General features: G+C 39.3%; 2 protein-coding genes, 1 long non-coding RNA gene and 1 other non-coding gene across 4 annotated transcripts in view; 3 read left to right on the top strand and 1 right to left on the bottom strand.

Annotated features, from left to right (window-relative positions):
• Positions 1-8,840, top strand: part of niban2a (niban apoptosis regulator 2a) — a 26,417-nt gene extending 17,577 nt beyond the window's left edge. Inside the window, exons 6-14 of the mRNA XM_037266367.1 lie at positions 1,101-1,216; positions 2,640-2,744; positions 2,836-2,998; positions 3,790-3,977; positions 4,066-4,221; positions 4,412-4,525; positions 4,655-4,762; positions 5,588-5,699; positions 6,819-8,840. Of these exons, the coding sequence (XP_037122262.1) occupies positions 1,101-1,216; positions 2,640-2,744; positions 2,836-2,998; positions 3,790-3,977; positions 4,066-4,221; positions 4,412-4,525; positions 4,655-4,762; positions 5,588-5,699; positions 6,819-7,687 (1,931 nt within the window). The 3' untranslated portion in view covers positions 7,688-8,840. The remainder of the gene's footprint in view (positions 1-1,100; positions 1,217-2,639; positions 2,745-2,835; positions 2,999-3,789; positions 3,978-4,065; positions 4,222-4,411; positions 4,526-4,654; positions 4,763-5,587; positions 5,700-6,818) is intronic.
• LOC119131779 overlaps positions 1-13,656 on the bottom strand; it is a 25,975-nt gene extending 12,319 nt beyond the window's left edge. The window contains exon 1 of the long non-coding RNA XR_005099712.1: positions 13,616-13,656. This is a non-coding gene — a long non-coding RNA (uncharacterized LOC119131779). The remainder of the gene's footprint in view (positions 1-13,615) is intronic.
• LOC119131966 lies at positions 10,358-10,548 on the top strand. The gene has a single exon (XR_005099757.1). It is a non-coding gene; the product is annotated as a U2 spliceosomal RNA (small nuclear RNA).
• Positions 11,038-22,331, top strand: taf1c (TATA-box binding protein associated factor, RNA polymerase I subunit C). The gene is made up of 15 exons (XM_037266357.1): positions 11,038-11,479; positions 11,874-11,985; positions 12,606-12,655; positions 12,743-12,838; positions 14,169-14,236; positions 14,324-14,571; positions 15,106-15,237; positions 15,308-15,425; positions 15,494-15,565; positions 15,696-15,831; positions 16,480-16,608; positions 17,093-17,282; positions 17,365-17,502; positions 18,791-20,076; positions 21,168-22,331. The coding sequence occupies exons 1-15, from the start codon at positions 11,363-11,365 to the stop codon at positions 21,312-21,314; spliced, it is 3,039 nt and encodes a 1,012-aa protein (XP_037122252.1). The 5' UTR covers positions 11,038-11,362; the 3' UTR covers positions 21,315-22,331.
• The last annotated feature ends 174 nt before the right edge of the window (positions 22,332-22,505 follow it).

Below are 22,505 nucleotides of genomic sequence, written 5' to 3' on the forward strand. Positions count from 1 at the left end.
GTTTTAAGTGACAAGTGACAAAACAGAATCATAAGAGCAATTTGCCAAAAATAAAAATGTTAGCTCTTCTTACGTCTTCTTACACAAGATCTTATTTAAAGAGAATAATTTCAATAAAGGTGAACTACTAATCACAAAGTAATTATCAATGTCTGACTCCGGGTTTTATATCCTGTGGTCTTGATGGCTTTGTTGTTGTTTTTTTACATTAAAGCCAGTTCAATCTCGCTCATCATATCACATGACAGTAAGTAACTTCCTAAAAATACAGCACTCTTGCTGTTTTAGCACAGCTCCTGACGTTCCTGTCACTTGGGTGGTTGTGTCAGTAACCATGTGACTTCTGTCACAAACAAAAAAAGAATCTTCCTCTTTTGAGCAATATGGCAAACATTTGGTTGTTTAGAATCTTTGAGACACAAAGATTCATCTTTGTCATCTCCTATAGAAAATTCTACAAATGGCCAGGTACTAAATGCAATTCACAGCCAGAATGCAATTATAGACATTCTCTCACGCCACAATAAATACATGAAAATGTTGACTTTTTATTCATCTTTTCAAGAAGTAAGGTGGTTGCTTAAGTGTGCACACCCTTTTATACCTGGGACCTGGCTGTGTTCAGAATTAACTAATCTGCTGTCTCTTAACTAACGTTAATTGGGAGATGAGCTTTTGTAATTGTTTTTTGTCTTTGGGGTTTTTTTTCAGGCTGCCAAACCTGACTATTATTCCAGCATTTTTTTTTTAATGAATGAATGAATGAAACAAAGATTTAATGTTTTGGCCATTTTGCATAAAGGCCATGTTACCGCAGATATACATGGGCAAACACAGGATTTCAGTTGTTTATTTGTACTTCCTCCTTTATAAAGTTAAAAATAAATAAATTATCTTAATTTTCCATGTCTCAAAAACCTGATGTTTAAACAGGGGTCTGCAATAAATAGTCACAACTGGAAATCATCAATGCAATCACACCAAAGGAATCCTATTAACTATATTAGTCCTACTGTGATGATATTTGGTTTTCGGCTTCTTGTATTGGTTGATGCAATTTTCTTCACATACACAACGACCCTCTTCCCTACCATACTCAGGTCTCCCCGAGGACTGCACTGTTCAGACGCCAGCCTTCACTGACAGTGTGAGACTTCATAGACAAGCCAAAGGACATTATGGGACCTGGGACATGATGTGTGGAACTCCTCCACAGGTTAGTTGCTCTCTCTGTCTTTCTACTTTGATGACCTAACCCTGCGCTTGGCTGGCTTTTCATTATTCATTCTGCCTTCCTCCTTAAGGGCTTAAACACGTACATTACCAAAGTTTGAAAACTGTATGCTAGGTTCACTGAATAGAAAATAGAAGGATTAGTAAATTACACTGCAATCAGTCTTCTTACTGAAGTCTGATTTTTCTCCTTTCACCTCGAAGAAATATAATCCTTGTAGCAAGTGAGCAAAAACTCATTAAATAAATTGCTCCCATTTTACCACACCCAAGTCTAATTGATACTGAATGCCATTTCTCAACCCATCACCCTCGCCCCTGGCCTTGTTCACCTCAAATGACATAAAACTGTATTAAAATATAAATACAAATGTTTTGGCCATACAAAAAAAAGAAGGCATTTTCTTCTTCATGTGCTCACCCACTTCAGCAATAATAATAAGACAAGAATGCATGAACACATGGATGTAGAAGATATCTGATTTAACGGCATGTAAAAGGTCACACGCATACTATTGAGTGGGTCTCTCTTTTCAATGAGTCCCTTTCAGTTTTCTAAGAGAGCTCCTGAATCACCCTGTGTTCATTGCTGTCACCTTTCCCTTGCTTATTGCATGTTCTGTGGCTTTAAGTAATGCTGTGTTTTAAGTTTTGCTATGTGCTGCTGATAGATAGACTGTACAGGTTTAGAAAAGATTGTGTGTTCTACCAAACACACTGTATGTACTGTTTCTTGTCATACAAACAAACGTTTTCAAATTTTCCTGCTTGGTAAGATGTTCTTAGTTTTTAGGTTTTGGTAAGTAACAAATTTAGTTTAGTGCTTCTGAGTAGGCATGTTAACCCCACACAAATAGTTTTTGTAATACAAATCAGTATTGCAGACTATGAAAATACAACATTTGTTTCATAATGACTTACTCAAATCAACTTGTCTGTTCTTCAACCGTTTCTTTTGTTACAAAATGTGATCAATATGCAAAAATGCTTCAGATCCACGTTCACGTGTGTTGATTAAATATTCTGCACATCTATTAGTTCTCTCAACATGCTACTGTTCAGTTCTCTGACATTATAAAAGGCAAATATTAATAGAGAATGGGTGAGCACATAAAACATAAAGTAATCTTATAAACAAGTTAATATTTCACTTTGGCCATTGTTCTTTTTGAACTATATAACATTATTTGCCAATACTGCAGATGAACATACCGAAGCATATTCACAAAGCATTTTTCTGTAAAAGTGTGTCTTTTGGTTTCATTGAGGCTGCCCCCCTCCCCACACAAATCTCAAGCCAAAAAAAAAAAGGCCTGGAAGGCTATCTTCAAAATGATTGCTGCAATTGAAACATTTGGGTTATTCAGCCATCATCCCTTAACTCTAAATGTTTGTCCTATGTCCAGATTCTGGCAAACCTAGTGATGGAAGGTCTCCATCCTGAACTGAGAAATGCAATTGGTCCTCGTCTGAAAGGAAAGATGCAACAAAGGCAGAGAGATTGGATGTTTGTGAGTTCCCGTGAGATGATTACAATGTTGCGCAACCACAATGAAAGAGTGATAACATTGCTTATTATTGTCATAATAATGTTTTTTGTAGATCTCTGATGCAGTTTACAGGCAAGTTTTGGCCCAGACCACCAATGAGTATGATACTCTTCTTGTCACCTGTAATGCTCAGAAGGTTCAGCTGGACACCAGGCTGAGAACTGACATGGACCAGGTCATAACATCTAAAGAACATGTCAGCAGTAAGATTCGAGGTAACTCAATTCACTGAGCCCCCCCAATCCTCTCTATAACTTCACATGCTGGGTTTTTTAATGACAAAACAACATACCGGACTAGTATAATGATATAAATCAGTTGGTGCTAACTATGCTGTGTAACCTGACCTTGCCAGGCTCTAGTTAATGCTTCATTGGCTGTTGTCATGTGTGTATGAGTGAGATAACGTGGTGGATTTCTTGCATCAGTGATCATAAGCACGGTGAGATGGCTAGTCTGCAGACTGGAAAAAGATACGTTTTTAAGTGATATCATTTGGACCTGAGCAAAATGCAGACAGTGGGAGTTTAATGCAACGTAACAAAAATGTTTGCATTTTTCCTATTTGAGAGGCATCAGTAATTGGAGAGCGTCACTGTTGTTTTCTTAGGTCTACCAAAGCCACTACTTTTCAGGAAATCAACATAAAAACCAATCTTGATTCAACACACCACCCCATAATGATTAAATTGGTACAATCACTTCACATCCAAATCAGCCGTCCCGTCGAGACCCCGATCATAGGTGTTACGCAATTTTCACAGACGTTTTCAAAGGTCTTGGAGCCATGACCGAAGCAATACGTATATAAAACAATATATAAAACAATTTATAAACCTTGTCAGTGTTATATTACGGAATGAATTTGAAAAACTTGAAGCTTTAGCATTTGTCACACCATAGCGTTAAATGTCACAAAGAAAAGTACTAACCAGTTCCCGTGGCCTTATTCATGTAAGCAAATGATGTTTACTTGTTTTCTTGTGTGTGGCGCGGCTATGTGCAGCCCTGGTGTTACCCAAAGCTGAGTCTCTCCTGAAAAGGAGTGTCCAACCTTACATCAACTCCATCTTAGAGGCCCTAATGGAGCCTACCAGCCGAGGGTTTGCTGAGGTCAGGGATGTTTTCTTCAGGGAGGTGGTGGATATCAGCAAGAACTTGTTAAATGGAGGAGACAAAGAAAGACTGGGAGAGGTTAGTCATGATTTGGTCAGGGCACATTTGTCGCTTTTATGTCGTGCCACCCTGCTCTGTGTCATGCTGTGTCTATATTTCTTCTCAGCATATGGAGAGGCTCTCTATGCTTGCCTTCCACCCAGTCAAAATGAAGAGTTGCTATGACAACGTGGAGGAGCTAAACCTGGAGGGACTACAGCAAAGGTTCGAAGTGTCGAGCCCGTCTGTGTTTGTCAGCAGGGCTCAAATCCTCATGAGGGAGGTGAGAATCCAAGCTGCCTTTCTCCATGGAATGTTCACAGCTTGTCAATACCTAGTCAATACAGCGTCAGTGTGGCTGACAGCGGCAAACCTGTTGGTTGGCTGAGAAAATCTTCACAGTTGCCTCTTAGTGATGTTGCATGACATTTTAAACCACTGAAATACTTGTGGGGGTTTTCCTGTTTTAACAGCAAATGGACAATGCAGTACACACCTTTGAGCAGCTGCTGCAACAGTCTTTAGCTGGCCAGGGAGAAAATGACATGTGCAAAATCATCCAAGGGTGTCAGGACAGGGTGCTCAAGGTAAACTGACACGAACGAATACAGACATCCTACAGTGTAACAGATTGTTGAAAAAGAGCTTTCATACTAATGAGCTGCATTGAGAAGAAAAAGATGGTATAGCAGTCTGTTACTCGTCTCTCCCTACAGAAGTATGATTACGACAGCAGCACAGTACGCAAGAAGTTCTTCAGAGAGGCTCTGCTCCAGATCATAATCCCCTACATGCTGCAGCAGCTCGCACCGTCTTGCGCTCCCGTAAATACTGCACTCTATTTTTACAATGGATTGTCTTTCTATTTTGCTTGTTGTATACTACATTATATTATCAAGAGTGTCGTGACTCAACTGCTACATCCTCAAGTCAATTAAATTTGATTAATGTAGCACCAATTCAGTTATGATGCCGGCAGGCTTCAAAAATGACTTCACACAGCAATTAATGTTTTTTCTACTTCTGAAATATTTGTATTACATGTAATCGTGTTGATGGTGACAGCCATAGGAGAGATAACTAAAAGATCTTCCTTCTATTAGGCCTCAATCACTTTAAGGTTTAATGCTGCTAACCATGTATTGCTTTAGAGATACTTTTTTTTTTTTCAAATTAAATGCTTTATAGATACCATTTCTTCAAATTAAATTCAAGATTTGATAGTTAGTGCTATTAAACCAGCATTGAAACAATACTATTTACAATAATGTACTATAAGGTAGTGGTTCACACGTAGCCTCACAGTTGGTGTTGGGTTCAATTCCGGCTCCAGCCTTTCTGTGTGGAGTTTGCTTATCGCCACCGTGCTTGCGTCCGTTTCCTCCGGGTTTCCTCCCGCATCCTAATCCCGATTGACAATGCCAAATTACCCGTAGGTGTGAGTGTGAATGCAGATGATTCTTCGTCTACGGATGTGTGCGCTGCAATTGGGTGATGTGCAGCCCGAAGTAAGACTTGACTGGACTGGAATGGACTAGTAATAATGAGACAAATAACGAATGGTCCCAATGGACAATATTAGACACAGCAGGCTTTTATTGAATGATGCTCAAATTAAATAGAAGAATCTGTGTCCACTTCCTTCACAGGAGCTTCCACGTTTTAAAGAGCTCATCTTTGCGGATTTCTCCCCTTTCCTTCTTGTGGAAAATATATTTGAGGAGGTGGTGCTGCAGTCTGTCACGAAGGACATAATGATGGGTAAGGAAAAAGGAAAGAAGACTGATAAATGAAATGTGTAGTTGTAGTTAGGAAAATCACTAAATGACTTACTGGATTTACACTACAGGTCAAAGTTCCCAGTTTTTCATTTCAAGTGACATGTTTTCAAAATGTCACCGTTACATCCATTGAAAACATTAAATAACCTTCATCCGGAAACCTAAAATTACATATTAGCAACACTGGGCAGTAAGAACATGGAAGTAAACAATAATAATAAGACTTTATATATTAAATGCTAAAGATTCTAGTGTGACCCTTTCATGATTTTGTTTGCCACAGTCACATTTTTTTTTACAATTCAATGATACCTATTTGTTTTTATTATTATTTAATAATATCTCATTTACAATAATTATATTTTAATGTGAACATTTTTGCTTCGATTTAGATTATCAGAGTATTTTTATTGTATGCAAACGCAGACGGCTATATATTACTATAAAGTGTCTTGCATTTTATTAGGGCTGAACAATAATCAAATTTAAATCCACATCCAAATGCGAATTTTAAAACACGACTGTAATTTAAAAAAAAATGCTTAATATCAGTCACTCACTCACTTTATTTCATTTATATATTATTTATCTATTCATGTTATGTTTTATGAAACATAAAAATTGATAAAGCCACAGATTTGTTCGCATTATTGTAATCTCATTTATGACTTACTGATTTTAGTTAACACCACACTTGTCAGACTTGTGTGACGTCATAGTGAAGTCAGTGTATTTTAATTCATGGTTCATTTGTCTTTATTTTACGTTAAGCCTAACCTGTTAAACCACTTTATGTATTGTAAAGCTGATATTCTTTATTATAATACTGATTCATGAATTGGTTTTGTTTGTTCAAAAAAATACAAGGCAAATTGGCGTTGAAGAATTAATCGTATATTGAATCAAAATATTAAGGGTAATCCAATTATTTGTCAAAATCGTTCAGCCTTGTCACATTGGCAGATATCCGACATCTATCAGATTTTTATTTGATTTAAAAAAATTAAAAAAACATAAATTGACACTTGAAGTGTAAATCCAGCCTTAAAGACTTGCCATGAATGTTATTTGTGACTGTGCATTCTTTTCCTATGTATAGCTGTGAAGGAGGCTGCTGTCCAGAGGAGGCACAATCTCTACAGGGACAGTATTGTAATGACCAACAGTGACCCTGACCTCCACGCTCTTGGCGAAAATCCTCCAGTGGACTGGGCCACCAAATTTGGCAACGGTCAACCAGAGGTTTCTCTAAGTGGTAGTGGTGATTTTGAAGGAGATTCCGGAAAAAGACGCAAGCAAGTCGTGTCCATGATCCAGCTCGATGGAGTACCTCTACCATATGAGTCCTGTTTGGAAGTTCCAGGGGTGGAGCTTATCCCCGAAGAAGATACCGTACAGTCCAATGATACAGAGGAGCAGGCGCAGGGCAATGAGTGCAAGGAGCCAAAATCTCCAGATAGTGTGGAGGAAATCAGAGATCTGATCAATCCAGTGATGGAAGTGGTACTACCAGAAGAAGCCAAAAGCGACGTGTCCAACAGGTCAGTACCAACATTGAGCTCCATCACACTGGAGGATGGAGTGCATGGGGAGATGAGCCAAGTCACTCCTTTAGTGGAGGATGTCCCCTTAGAATCTCCACAAGAGAAGAAATCACCACAGTCAATGCTCCAGCAGTTGGTAGGAAACACGAAACAGGAAGACGATAAGGAGGAAGCGGCGATTAAGAGTGCTATTAACGAAATAGAATTAGCAGTACAGGAAGGTGACGGCGAACAAACTACGGAGGTTTGCGCAGCTAAAGCTGATCTGTCACCACAGCCACCATTGGCCACTGACTCCACTCCAAACGATCATCCTCAGTCTGTCAAAGATAGCCCAAAAAGCCAGGACAGTCTCATCGAACCTGTAGAAGTGGATATAGTTTTAGCGGCGGAAGAACACCCATCCGCAACACTCACTTTGTGAGAGACCAAGGTCTGTTGTATATGGACTCGCTTTGTATCTTTTTCTTGTTTGATGTTGCACACCTCAACATCAATTTAATCCTTTGCTGGAAATTCTCTGAGATGATTGGTTTTTATGTATCCAGTAATCCCCACGGACGCTTCCTTCATCTTTTGTGTATGGCAGTTGAATGCACCATATGGTGGTGTTTTTTTTTTTTAAATAACGATCTGAACCCTGCTGATAATATTCCAGCCCAAAAAAAAGCCCCATTGGGGTCTAATGGGAGACTATCTAAAACATTAAGCGTTAACCAATTTCGCAATCACGTGTTTACAGTAATCAATCGATCTTCCTTGACAGCAGGGGGAGCTACAGCTATAATCCTTTGTATGTGTTTTGGCTACTACAGTTTTCCAAACTATTTTTGCAAGTGTTTCCATATTTATAATATAGTCTTTACTTAATGCGTGTTTTAAACGATTGCGTTCATAGTACTGGCATAACTTATGGGAGTTTTTAAACATTGTCGACTGCATGAACGTGAACATTATTGGCTTTTACATATCTCCATCTTCACTATAAGTACATTGGATCCAACTTTGCGGGTGTCTTCTTAAGCACATTTCCTTTTTTCATTCATTGGACTCAAAGGTTCAGTTTGCTCAACTCAAATAGGCCTTGTGAACCATGAATTTTTTACCTATTTGTCACACGGAGATTGGGATGAGTTATCACAAATTGCAAATTACTTCCTGCAGAAAAAGCTTTGTGAATTTAATCATTTAGAGACGTTGAGAAACCATGACACATTGACATGAAACACAGTTAGTGTTGACGCTTTTTACATCTACCATAGAGGTCAAATATTCTGTTGTTAAAAGTTTGTGATCTGTTTTTATCTTAAATGCTGAGAAGAGAGTTGCAGATCCTTCTCTCTCTTTTATATTACTTATGCTTTATTGTGAATCCACCTAGTGCATCATGGCACGTTTGTCAGAACATCTTTGTTGCTAGCATTTACATTGTTGAACTATATAATGCTTTCAATGGAGGGGCACTGACAACTCATTTATTTATTCCTGTACCTGTGTGGTTCTGCTTTTCCAGATCTTGTCATCTTGAAATATGTACAAACAATTATTGATTAATAAAGTTATTTCCTGAACTCTGATTTATTGTTCCATTATTTTTAGCATCATTTGTGTATTTTGTTTTAAAAATGCCTCCATGTGGCTGTTTTTTTTTTTTAAATTACCAATATTGATGATCAGTTATTCAGACAGCAATTGCTTTATTGTTCCATTATTTTTAGCATAATTTGTGTATTTTGTTTGAAAAATGCCTCCATGTGGCTGTTTTCTTTTTATATTACCAATATTGATGATCAGTTATTCATACGGCAATTATAAACTGTTGATATTCATACGGCAATTATAAACTGTTGAATTTGTCTAGCTCTTGTGGCATTATTTATTATCCCATAATCAACCTGACATGTCTTCACCCATCTGTAGTTTCTATATTCAGCTCACCTGGGGTTGATATTTAATCTTTACAACTAATGCAAAAGGAGTAAACAAAGAGCTGGTAAGGTGATGTCTATCTTGATTTTGGCTTTTCAGCGGCTGTCCGCTACCTCCAAATTCAACATGCAGTAAAAACGCAAATTTAATTAGCCTATTTTTAATTTTTGGTCAAATGAAAGACTCTTTTATTCTAGTCAACATGTATTCTGATTTTGAAAAAAATATATATTTGCAGTCAATATTTGGGTGCACTGCAACTGAATAAGGGTGCCTAAAATAGGGTGACCAGACGTCCTCTTTTCCCCGGACATGTCCTACTTTTGAGACAAAAAATAATGTCCGGGGGAATTTCAAAATTGTCCAGGATTTTGTTCGATTGCCATCGCACACTAATTACCATTATTAACCTCGTACATGCGCTAGTCACACTGATATAACTTAAACTGACATTTGATAACAAATATGTACGTTTTTGTTGTAAAGTTTGGATGCGTTTATTTATTATCCTACAGTATGTGAAAACGAGTTGCGAGGTACGAGTGTATTTCGCCTCCACCGCGATGGTGGCGCTCTTAATAACACTTCACTTAACAGGAAACAGGAAGTAGTGTGATTTGGCGTGTGGAATAAACTGACTGGTCATTATCGTCAAACATCGTTAAAATAGCTAAACTGCCTTTTTCTTGAATGATAATTTATTTGTAAACTTTTACAAATGATATCTGTCTTCACGCGATTAAACGAGATAACAGAATATATGTCGCTGGATCACGTGACCAGCGAGCTATAGCCGAACATTCTTTTCATTTGTAGCATGCTAAGCAACAGAATTGTCCTATTACAAGTCACCGTGTGTTTGTAATATTCGTGAACACCTGTAATTGGGTTCTTTGAGTGTCAAATAACATTGTAATGCCATTAATAAAGATAACTTTCATGGTGCTTTTTCATTGGACCACCGTAGATCACGTGACTTGTAGAACCCAGCAGTGACTCAATATTTATTTGTTTTTATAGGCCCCAAAACGGCACAACTGTCCTCGTTTCACTTAAAATGTCTTCGCGTGTAAATATGTGTTCTTTGCGTGAGGTGACGTCTGTCACTCTCACTTAAAGTTGTAGTGCTGGACATCACCTCGGCCCCGTTTGGGCATTTCGTGTTATCGCTTCTCGGCCTTTTGGCTAAGATCAAGTGTAGTATCTGTTCTTATCAGTTTAATATCTGATACGTCCCCTATCCGGGGACCATATATTAAATTGATTTTTGGAATAGGGAGATGGAATAGGGGCTTGCTCCGTCCACTCCACGCATCGACCTGGTATTGCAGTACCTCCAGGAACGGTGCACCCCCTCTACTTGTGAAAACAATAGTGCAGTGAGAAGAGACCATTGCAATTGATGGATGGCAATGTGAATATGTTGCAGCAGGGCATGTAAAAAAGTAACGGAATCCTGACGAAACAATCAAAAACAGTTTTTCCTTTAAATTATATATATACTAAATTTTGAACATGCATGACATCTTGGTCATTATTGGATTACATTTTCCCTATATTATAGTGCTGTTTATAGTAAAATTGTGTATATTACAGTGGACTACAATAAGTTTAAATATACATCAGCCTGTTATTGCTTTAGATAATTAAAAAGTGCTGCTGAAAATATTAGTGTTTTATTTCTATTCATTTTTGTTGCACCGTGTATGAACATACCCGATTAGGGTGACCAGACGTCACCCACTAAAAACAGCGTTGTCGTGGTTAATGCTTTTATTGTGTCAGCCACACATATACTTCCGGTACTTGTAAATTATTGGGAAATGTTACCGGAAGTAGACCACTTTTCAAAGCTTGGAAAATGCAAACTTGATTGTTCTATTCACACACGTGCTGACCATGTAATGTTGAGCTACATGCTTCAAGTTTTGACGTATTGGAAACAGTTTTGTTTTGTTTTTTTCTTATCAGGTTTAATTTAATGATTGATTATCGTGATAATTCGATCGGGGAACAAGAAGCCACTTTTATGTAACCCGAGCTGCAACTAAAAAGGCTAGCATTAGCCGAATCTGATGCAGCAACATGTTCAGACTTGATCTTTTGCACAACGTGGGACCTGTCACCATTCGCATTCAGGACATCTCGCAAATCGGCTAATGCAAAGAGAATGGATTATAGCTTCCCAAAGCAGCTGTTCCCTTCATTTTACAACAATGGACCACCAGGCTGCACGCAGAAACCATGTGCTGGAATTTGGGGCAGTTACGATCAGGTCCAACCTCAGGTTTGTGAATGCATCGAACAATTATGTTGGGTTCAATTAATTCTAAACGCGGTGTAAGATTTGTTCCAGAGATAATTGTTACTGCGTCGTTTTAGGACATTTGTCTTGATATTTTTGATTATTTTTGTCAGGGAACTGTGAGGGTCGGTGCAAAACATGACATCGCAATGTTACTTGTTGTAGTACTTTAGAAATTCGAACTATTTGAAGAAGACTCTTAAAAGTAAGTCGAACTACACATTTTTAAAAGATAAAAAAACGTCGTCAGTACAGTAAATACTCAAAGTACAGATAACTGAAAACGGACAATACAATCACGAGGTATTTTCACGTCGCTTTGAACCACAGGTTGTGTCTGTTACACCAAAAAATAAAAAGCACATTTTGATTTTAGGGTGGATCTGATCCTCCAAGCAACTGGACCTTTACATCTAGACATCAGGTGAAGGGGGAGATATGGCGTCAGACAGAACCGGCACCAATTCCCCTCTTCAAACCAAACAACTGTAAGTGACCTTACAGCTGCTATCTACACACATGGACAAATGTGTTGGTACCCTTCTGTTACTGTATTAAAACCCCACAGTATCCATTAAAAATACTTCTGTTAGTAATGAAATTCTGACCGTAGCAAGTAAAATTGACTTGAGTACGATACAGTAGTTAGGCTGTGACCATTTGCGCCCCCACCTGGTTGCTTTATTAAGCATCTGGCACACTTTATTAAACTAACCACCACATAACCTTGTTGATTACAATGCCAATAAAATCTTACTATCTGTCTACTAATCAACATGTTCTCCTCATGCTTGAATAAGTGGTTTTCTCCGAGTATCCTCACACATCACAAAAACATGCGTGGTAGGCCAATTGACCACTCCAACTTTGCCCTCTGGTGTGATTGTGAGCATGAATGCCTTCAACTGGCTGGCGACCAGTTCAGGGTGTACCCCGCCTGCTGCCCAAAGACTGCAGGGATAGGCTCCAGCATGCCCGCAACCCTCGTGGGTAGAAGCGTTCCGGAAGATAAATGAATGAGTGAAACTAGTCTTTTCCTGTATCGGGCAAATGTATTGAATTACCAAATCTTTTGTTCAAATCATGTTTGTTTTTATCAAATTTCCAGCTTTCATTTGGTCCTCAACTCCTCCAGATCCGCACGACTTCACAGAGCATGTGAGTCTGATCTTGGATCTTGCTTGTTTATTCTGAAATGTTTATTTATTTTATTTTTATTTTTTTTTTTAAATATGTTATTTCTAGATGCAAAACTTCTACTCCGATCATTGCCGAGACGCCTTTGGGTGCATCAGTGAAGTTCTCGGGGACAATTTCTATTTTAAATATGGAATGAAAAAGGTGGGTTTGCTTTTATTGAAAAAAAAAAAACTGTTAATAGGAAAAAACTAATCTATTTCCCATCACTGACTAAATTAAGTAGCTTCGATTGAGTTACTAATTTACAGTCCACGATCTACAGTTTTAAAATGCAATAAAGTGTTTAAAAAGTCTTGTGCGGATGCCCTCACGCGTGGGCACGTCAGCCGGCCAGCACCTTTTGTGTGGACTGAATTCCAAAATCTGTAAAGTTGTTTTGTGTGGCTTCCGTAATATACAGGCGTAATATGTAGACCCGACGAACCGATTAGAGGACATCACGTTTTACGTAGATCGGGGCAAAAAAAACATTTAGAGGACTGTACGTAAAACGTTGAGCACGTGCCTCCGCCGCCATTAATAAATAAATACTATTGTTTGTGCAAAGAAAACAGCATTAGGACCCTTTAAAATGGCATAGACAAAGAGACATGCTTACGAGGCACTATTCAAGCTTCCTGGAAAGCCGGGATCATTGCCGAAGAGCACCGTGACAATGACGAGGGAACTTGGCATGTCTAATGGCGAACTTGCCCAACTGTTTAATTTGGATATGGAAGATGAGGATTTTGATGGATTTGCGCATTAATATTAATTAACATTGTGAGTACAATAAATAGTATAATAAAGTACTGTACTGTGAGTTTTTTTTTTTGTTTCGTTTTTTTAACGGTAAGCCATGGCATGCATGCACCCTATAATGGGGTGCGTCCTATGTGTGGATTAACTACAGAAAAGACCCCGGAATTGAGTCTGCACCTTTTAACCCGAAGCGCCTTATGGTGCGGAAAATACGGTAGCTATAGGTCAAGCAGTTATTATAAATTGGAATAACCTATAAAGAAAAAAAAAAAAACTAAAATTCAGCACGGAATGACCATCTTGTAAACATGACTGCAATAGCATAAAACAAGGTAAAAACTGAACGTGGATTGTCAGTTGAAGACACAGAAATCACTGGAAGTTGTCAACATCTCTGTTGACAATTCCACCATATATAAAACATTCAACAAGAATGTTCATGGGAGAACACCAAGAAGGAAGCCGTTGCTCTCTTAAAGAAACAAAAACTAGCTGCGTGTTTGAAGTTTGCTTTAAAGCACTGGGATGTTCTACACTGTATTCAACCACGGTTCATCAATATGATGGAAATGTTGTTGTGTTCACCAAGAACTGGTAAAAGCTGAGTGTCTCATGAGCCTCTGTTGAGTGCTGTGCTTGGCGTAAACTCTTGTCTAATTGTGTGTTTGCTTGAAGGGAAGAAAATAAGTGATGGACTTAGTATTGCGTTGTGCATGTGTGTAAATTCCAGCGTCAACGCAGAGATGCAGTTCACACATGGAAGATAAAACGGTTCCTTGACAAGCTGAATTTGCCAATGTAAGTGCCACAATATATAGGCTTTCCAAATGCAAACACTTGTGAATGTCTGACTGTTGTTTTATGACATTTCTTGTCACTTCTCAGATGTCACAAGTCGTGTTCCTCCAGTACACTGCAGGCGTACAGTGCTTTAATGTCAGATGTCGTGCATACTGTCCCGCCAGAGCTCCTGGGTTCTCTGTTGTACGAGGAACTGACGGAGCAGAGAGACCGCCGGCTGTTCTATGAAGGAGCCACAGGGGGCGCACTCAACTTAATCCCCTTCTCACAAAGTGAACACTCTCAAAATGGCTGCCTTCTCTTTCCTGGAAACCAGGGAATGGACCGCCTCAGTATCCTTCAGCAAAACAATGTCTTAGTTCAATTTGATGGCAGTTAACAATTGCATTTTGTCAGATTTAAATTTGCCAGACTTATTGTGTAACGTTTTAATGTTTCTCATGCAATTTGGATTCAACCTCGAATGTTAGGCCACGCCATGCAAAAATCTTTGTCACATCAACTTAACTTCTTCACAGCATTACCAAATATACACATAAACACGCCTTTTTTTCTTTTTTAAAACATTCAATTACTTTATTTGATCATAGAAAGGAAAGCTAGAAGTGGATTGTGACGATCAGGGCTAGAGTAATGTTTGTTTTTAAAGACAGACTATAAAGAGGTTTCACTCTATTCCGTTTGTTCTATTTTTGTGTACTCAGAAAAGGTTTAGCCTATTTGACTGTTCTAGCTAATGAAAAGCTCGGCCACTGACAGAACCATTAAGGTTTTCATTTGACACTTGATGGCTCCAATCAGAGTTATGACTCAACCCAACAAAATGCTCGAACTGTGTTCTGATCATCCTTAAAGCAATACCTCAGACTTTCACAGAGTTGAGTGGGAACACCACCAAGACAAATGTTTCTCTTTGAAATCCAGCAAAAGGAAACCGTTCCACTTCCAACTGAAGGGCCCCATCCGGCAGATTAGCTCAGCATCTTTGTTCAACATTTGTAAGGCAGAGAAACCATTTCAGTCATCGGTACGTCACAGAACCACCGTTTGATACCTTTCTGTGTGTAGGTTGTGTTTCTGCGCGGTCAGATCGTTTCTGTGGCTTTTGGAGATTTAGTGAGCGCGAAGAACCACATTTGTTGCAAGTCGTTAACACCAAAGATGTTGCCACTTGTATTACTGTCAGGTAAGTTACCAAAATGCAATACGGCCTAAAGGGTCCAAAAAACATCTCAATTAAGTTGTTGTTGTTAGTCCTCACATTCTAGGTGAAGTTTTGGTGGCAAGTGAAAGTGGAACAGTAAACCTGTGGACTGTTGGCAAAGGGTAAGAGCATTTTTTTTTTTGCGAAATTCTTCATCGAGAAGAGACCTGTGTTGTTCAGGCTTAAGCAAAAAAAAAAAAAAAAAAAAAAAATTGAGGCTAGATTTTCTTTTTGTTCCTCACCTTATGTCAGGATCCAAAAGGTTTGGGAAGACATCAGCAACCTTTACTTCAATGCTAAGTCATCATGGCGCTGGTGTGAATTCTCTGCCCATCCTCGGGTGATCGTCTACGCTGACAGGACTGGTGCAGAACTCTGCGATATCAGGGTGAGATTAAACAATACTTAACATTTTGAAATACACGTAACACTGCACACTTTGGTAACGGCATCATATTATTTAAAGAGTTCTAAAAACATATTTGCAGTGTTGTACTTTGTTATAAAAGAAGTTGTTATAATAAAATACTTCTGAAAACATATTTACAGTATTGTACCTTGTTATAAAGTTGTTATCATAATAAGAGTCCTAAAATCATATTTACAGTATGTATACTTTAGCTACATATCCATCTACAAAATGCGCATAGCGCTGCTATGGTAACTTGTGGCCACTAGAGGCCCCTGTTTAACCAAGATTAACAACAGAACGTCACATCTACATACGTATGTTACACACACACACACACACACACACACACGTATATTTATATCTTCAATATTTATCCAATATTTTCTGTCTTTTATTTATACTATTAATGTATTATTTACATGTTTGGAACTCTTATTTAGTGTTCTAATAATAACATGCACTTAAATGGTTTCATATACATTTATTGACACATAAAATGATGAGAGGGTGACCCTACTTTTACTTATTGTAGGGTGGTTTTGGAACCAATTATCGTCGATAAACAAGGGATTACTGTACTACTCTTTCAATGAGCCTGTTTTGTTTCTCTCCACGTTTCTCCAGGCGTGTCCTGCCTCCAATCACACATTGTTTCGTATCAGCAACACTGCAGACTGTAGAAGTGGAGAGAGGCTTATCCTCAGTAAATATCTGGCAGATGTTCACCCTTTTCACCATCTTGTCAACACTCAGGTACAGCAATGAGTACTCAATTTTAGCCACCACTTCAAATTGAAGACGTTTGGATGCAGTTGGTTCATGATTTAGCCTGGGAGAAAATTTGGTTTTCTCCCTAGAGGTGTTTTAGTCATGTTATGTCTAGTCCCAAAGATAGATTGACCTGTTGTTGTTTTTTTCTTTCTTTCTTTTTTTGCTCCTCAACAAACTATTTACTGTATCACTCTTTTTAGCCTCAAGCAACTTTTGATTATACTGTGACCAATTATACTCCTTTTATTTTTCCCTGGTAAAACATTCGTCATGGTTGGGACTTTGTCTCTCTTTAACGTATCAATTATTTACATAATCAAAGAGGCTGCAGGCTGCCTGAATTCAATTGTACTTGCTATATATTGTCTAATAATCACTACAAATATGACATGTATATTTATTGTTACATTTAGATTGTGTGACATTAAATTTATTAAGGCTACATGTCATTCCATTTCACTCTTAGTACTCAACCTACATAATGGACGAGCGATTTCCTTGCTTACCAGTGCTGAAGATGGATCACATGATGCAATTCCCACCAGTGTTCTGTCATGTCCTTCCTGGTGGATCCTCATCCCGGAGCGGAGCAGGAACCACTAAAGTTTTACTGGGTTCACAGTGCTCTCAGGAAATCACACAGCTGCAGTATTCAGGTTTGTGATGACTGGGGATTGTCCATCATTTTTAGGTCAATTCCCAAGCTGCTTAACAATCTACATGTGTTTACAACTTCAGGTGGCAGAGCAGAACCGTGCATCAGTATGGGTCCTCCTCAGGCACTCCTTCGGCCTTGTGATAGCCTCCAACACCTTCCCGTCCAGATCCCGCACCGCATGGACATAGCATCGAACCGACTGTCCTCACCATCTGCAGGTAATTGGTGTAAATAATCAATCCATTAGTAAAATTGTTGTCTGTTAATTTAGTGGAATCATTTTTAAACAATCTTTATTCTTTTTTTTTTTTTTTTTTTTTAATATAAAATTACAGCAAAGCTGTTTTAAAAACAATTTCGTTTTGCTTTTAGACAGGAAAATACACTCATATTGTGTGTCAGGTATAATTCGCTGACTGAACAACTATTAAGAGAAGAGCAACAGCAAACAAACCACAAGTGAGACAGAATATCAAGTCTTTTCTCGCGAGGAGTGCAGTACAGATAGTTTACAACAATCTCACTACACTAAATATCTGTGTACACTCCCGCTCTTTTTATTTGGATTTGCCCTGCCCACAATTATGAGACAAAAGCCCCTAAAGGAAGGGGGGAGCACGTGGGTTTTGCCTCGTAAGCAAAAAATCACCAGGTGTTACATACTAATAAGAACGTGACGAAAAGAGGAGTTTGAGTCGAGAAGAGAAAGCCCTTGAGCTCTAGTCAAAACATAGCAAGGGATGTTTTACGACCTTGTGTAGGATGAGACAAGCTAGGTTATTTATTACTGGATACGCACTAACATAATCTTACGATCAAGATAGTTTGGAAAACCCAGACTTTGATGGTCACTTGTAGGTTCATCTGAGGTGCAAGACAGCAATGAGGCATGTTGTCTAACAAAGCGGTCTTTGTTAAGAAGGAACTGTCTCGGTAGATGTCTTCTTTTTGCTGAGTTATCAGCTGCGTCCTGTCTGACCCAGCTGTACCCTCTCTCCTGGCCCAGCCGTACCTTTTCTCTTCTGTGGTACATCATAAAAACAGCAAGGCAAAACAGCAAACATATATTGCAGTAATATTGCGGTAAAGCATTGATTAGAGAACGCATGATAACATATATATACATTTTCCTAACATGTGTATAATGTGAATTTCTTCAATTCACATTTTCCACAATGCGAGTTTAAGAAATCAAAACTATTGACTCGGTATGAAAATCAAATTTTCATCTTTTTATATTGTCACAATTTTGTCTAATAATACCCTTGCAAAAAAAATAAAGGTCATTCCTAAAGGAAAGAAAAAAGAATAAGAGCCTCGGGTCAGAGGGACTGTGTTTTTTTTATGTTTGCAATTAACAAGACTGTGTCTGAACAAACAAAAACAATTGCAACAGATTTTATTTGGATCAGAAACATCTTGAATGAAACGAAATAGTGGCTCTGATACGCCCTAAGCCATTTTGGTCCTGTTAAAACTCAACATTTTATGTTTTCACATTTTTAGGTCTAACCTGTATCCAAAAGACTGCAAGAGATGGAAATAATGATTGCATCTATGTGCTACAATTGACTGAAGCAGGTGATATATTCTATCAGATTCTTGAACATGAGCATCTGGATGCCTCTTTAGCCCCAGCCTCAGAGGATAAAGCCCAACCTAGAAACCCAGTACTGGAAAATGCCTCCGAAGCAGTTCCTGAAACATCCAGCAATGAGGACATAATCGGGCCAACTCGGGGCATAATGCTTCACACATTTGTGACCAAAACGCCAGAGAAACAACTTCGATTGGACAATTCGGACAACGATTCTGAGGATTCAGAGACACGAGGGAAAGGCCAAAACTTGAAAAGGTTGAACCTCCAGATACATGTCAATGATGATCCAGGATTGAATGCAGAAAATGAAAATGGGACCAGTTCGGCAGCCAATGATTCAGAGCAGCCAAGCAGCAATCAAGAGACGCGCCCTAACTTTACTCATGCTAATCTACCTGACTGTCCGACGTTTGTAAAACTCAGTGAGGATGCTCTCAGCACGTGGAAACGCTGGCTACAAAAACTAATGCACAAGAGCCACAAAAAGGACCGTATGCGCTGCCAAATGACATGTGATCCCAGTAGTCTCTTTAGTCTTTCCTGCAACAAAATGAGAGAACTGTCTCAAGATGACCACGTAACGCGCATGAGACATCAGTTGAGTGTGTGCATGTCTGACCCTTCCCTGCTGGTGAGAAGCGCCGCCACCTCCGAGCCTCCGGAAGTGGTGCCGTTTCCAGACCAGGTGGACACGGGAGCGTGGGTTGACGATCTCAGTCGACGTCTGACCCTGGCCTGGCAAGGCGAGGAAAATTGGCGAGCCTGGTGGAAAGATCGGCTGGGGCTGAATAGGGAAGAAAAGATGAATGCTCTCAGGAGGAAGAGGAGGAGGCAAAGGGAGGCGAGGATGCGATCCGGCGGGCGACGGCTAGCGCTCTCTGAAAGCTTCACTTCATCAGTCACCTACCAGTCAGAGCTGGACGATTTCTCCGACTGGACGGGCTGGTCCTCTGCTGCAAGCCAAGGGGTGGGGTCAGACTCGGAAAGGGTGGAGACAGAATTATCGCAGTCTGAGGGCACGATAGAAAGTGAAGCGCTAATAACCAAGACACCCGTCACTGCGATCAATGAGGCCACATTTCCTACTCCAATCGTCTCATCAAGATCTGCTCAACTGGACTCCACACCATCCAGCCAGAGGAGAAGCAAACGCCCCGCAGAGGACTACCTCAGCTCTCTGTTTGGATCGCAGGTACCTGTATTTTTCACTACTGGTTTCAACCTGGACATGTATCATTGTGTTTTTCCCCAAACCCTCAGTGTTGGTTGCTCTTGTACAATCATCAAATAGACCAGTGGTTCTCAACTGTTGTCTCTTGGGGACATGCATTTTCACTGCATAGTCACAAACCCAGTTCCTCGATTTCACATGGACTTTGGGGTCAAGAATTTTGAAATCCGGTTAACTCCAAAAGTCTTGTAAATCGTTTAAAAAAAAAAAAAAAACTTGGAGCCACAAAAATGTATTTACGGCAAACAAAATCGGGATCCACGACCAAACTGCGTTAGACAGAAAGTCACCTGGAATCGAAGCTCGTAAAATCGAGGTTCAGCTGTACAATAAAAATGTTTGTTTAGAAATTGCCTCTGACAACACATGTACACTGTATTATCTTTTCAAAATTTGTTTATGTTTGATGTTTGGAGCCTGAATGTCCTCATGACGATCACTGGTAGCCAGAGGCTGAGCTGCACAGTATTTGTATTTGGAGTAAATTGGTGGCTAAAGCACAAGGCAGGAGTGGTTCTCTTGGTTCACTTTTATGTCCACATTTAAATTTGTTTAAGAACATTTTGTACAGTACGTGGAAAAAACCCTGGATGTTTTTCAAGTGTTAAACTGGATTCGCTACTGTAGTGAGGAAACAAGCTTGAGAGCCATGTTTAATCACAATTACCGTATTTTCCAGACTATAAGCGGCTACTTTTTGCACAAGCTTTGAACCCTGGGGCTTGGAGTCCGGTGAGACGTCTATGGATTTTTGTGATTTCTAACTTAGTGAAAGGGTTGTAGACCGCTGTTGTGCGTCACCGCTTGGCTGGGCGGACGGATATGTGACCAGACTAGGGTAACCAGACGTCGCCTTTTTCCCGGACGTGTCCTACTTTTGAGACCTACAAAAAAATGTCCGGGGGGAATTTCAAATTTGTCCGGGATTTTGTTCGGTTGCAGTCGCGCACACCAGAAGCCGTATCCTCCTCACCTGAAAAGGTGTATCTTCTTTTGGACAAAAAGAATGCGATACATTCTGCCTATTCTAATCATTCCTGCTGTGCTTACAGGACGATCCCGCACAACACGACACCTACTTTGACGCAGAGCAGCAGTCACTTGGACCTCTGGCTCACTCCTCCCAGTCCCTCTCCCAGAGTTCTCTGGGGCGCCTGTTTTCACAACCAAAGAAAAAGAAGGCGCGGATGGGATTTTAGTTTGTCCATCAGCCCATGATCAAAATGCAGTATTGACGGCATACATTTTTACTCTTCTAATCCCTTGTTCAACAAAATCAAGTCATGACATCAGTCATGGATTCAGTTAACCTTACACCTGCCCCCTCAAAGCATGTCCACTTTATGGACAGAGTGTCTCTGTTCCTTAAACACTTCAGTTTTATTACTTGAAGACCTCAAGATCATTAATTATTAGAAACGTACACAGATTGGATCTTACCTTAAAAATGTATCATCTTCACTTTTAAACTCCGTTTTTTTGTGTTTGTGTGCAGGCGCACATGCTGTTTGCATGTGTTTGTAATCATGAAAGTGTCTGATTTCATTTTATCAAATGTCATTAAGAAAATCTGTAACCTTTTTTACAAAACTGTGTAATCAGCTTGTTCGGTTTGCCAGAGTTTTGGAGTGACTTAATACTCTGCATAACTTCTCATCTCCATGGCAACACCTTGACTTCACTTCTGGCATGCGGCAGGAGGTACTTAAAGGTCATTCTCCAAACAAATTGAATGTCACAGCAATTTTCTCTTCTACTACAGATCATGGCTGGAGACTGTTTCTGCGTTGTCACCTTTCCACGAAAGTATAGCAGAAACTGATCCGACTTGTGTTGCAGCTCTGAATTGTGTAGGGTTGTGTCGCTAAAATAAAGGGATAACTGGGGTTACAATATGTGCATAAATCTTTGATTACTTCTGCTCTGCACTCTGCCTATTAATTCTGTTACAATCACCTCCTCCCCTTCACTTTTAGCATATGTGTGCTGAATGCCATTACACATTCAGTCCAACCAGCTTGTGGCTTAAACAAAGTAAAGGAACATTACAGAAAACAAGTGATGGAAGTTGTCTCAGACTATATTGCCCTCTAAGTATGAGTGTGTCTTTATATTTAGAGGTTTTTAACTTGTCAATGTGCATTGTACAGTAGAACTACTTTGGCAATGGTAGTGCAAATGAGGTACTATAAATAAAACCGATTTAGCAAAATTAAGTTGGCTGTTCCTGCTCTAGAAGTGTGAAATCTATGATGTAACTCTTCCTTATTTTGTCCATCAGCCAAGCTGTTGATTCATTGTAGGTCTTGAAAGGGTGAAAATGAGATCCAACAAGTTTTAAAAACAACTTTTTATAAGATTTTTTTCAGTACATGTGAAGAAAAGAATAA

The sequence above is a fragment of the Syngnathus acus genome, chromosome 12 (assembly GCF_901709675.1).
Source record: "Syngnathus acus chromosome 12, fSynAcu1.2, whole genome shotgun sequence".
Taxonomy (NCBI): domain Eukaryota; kingdom Metazoa; phylum Chordata; class Actinopteri; order Syngnathiformes; family Syngnathidae; genus Syngnathus; species Syngnathus acus.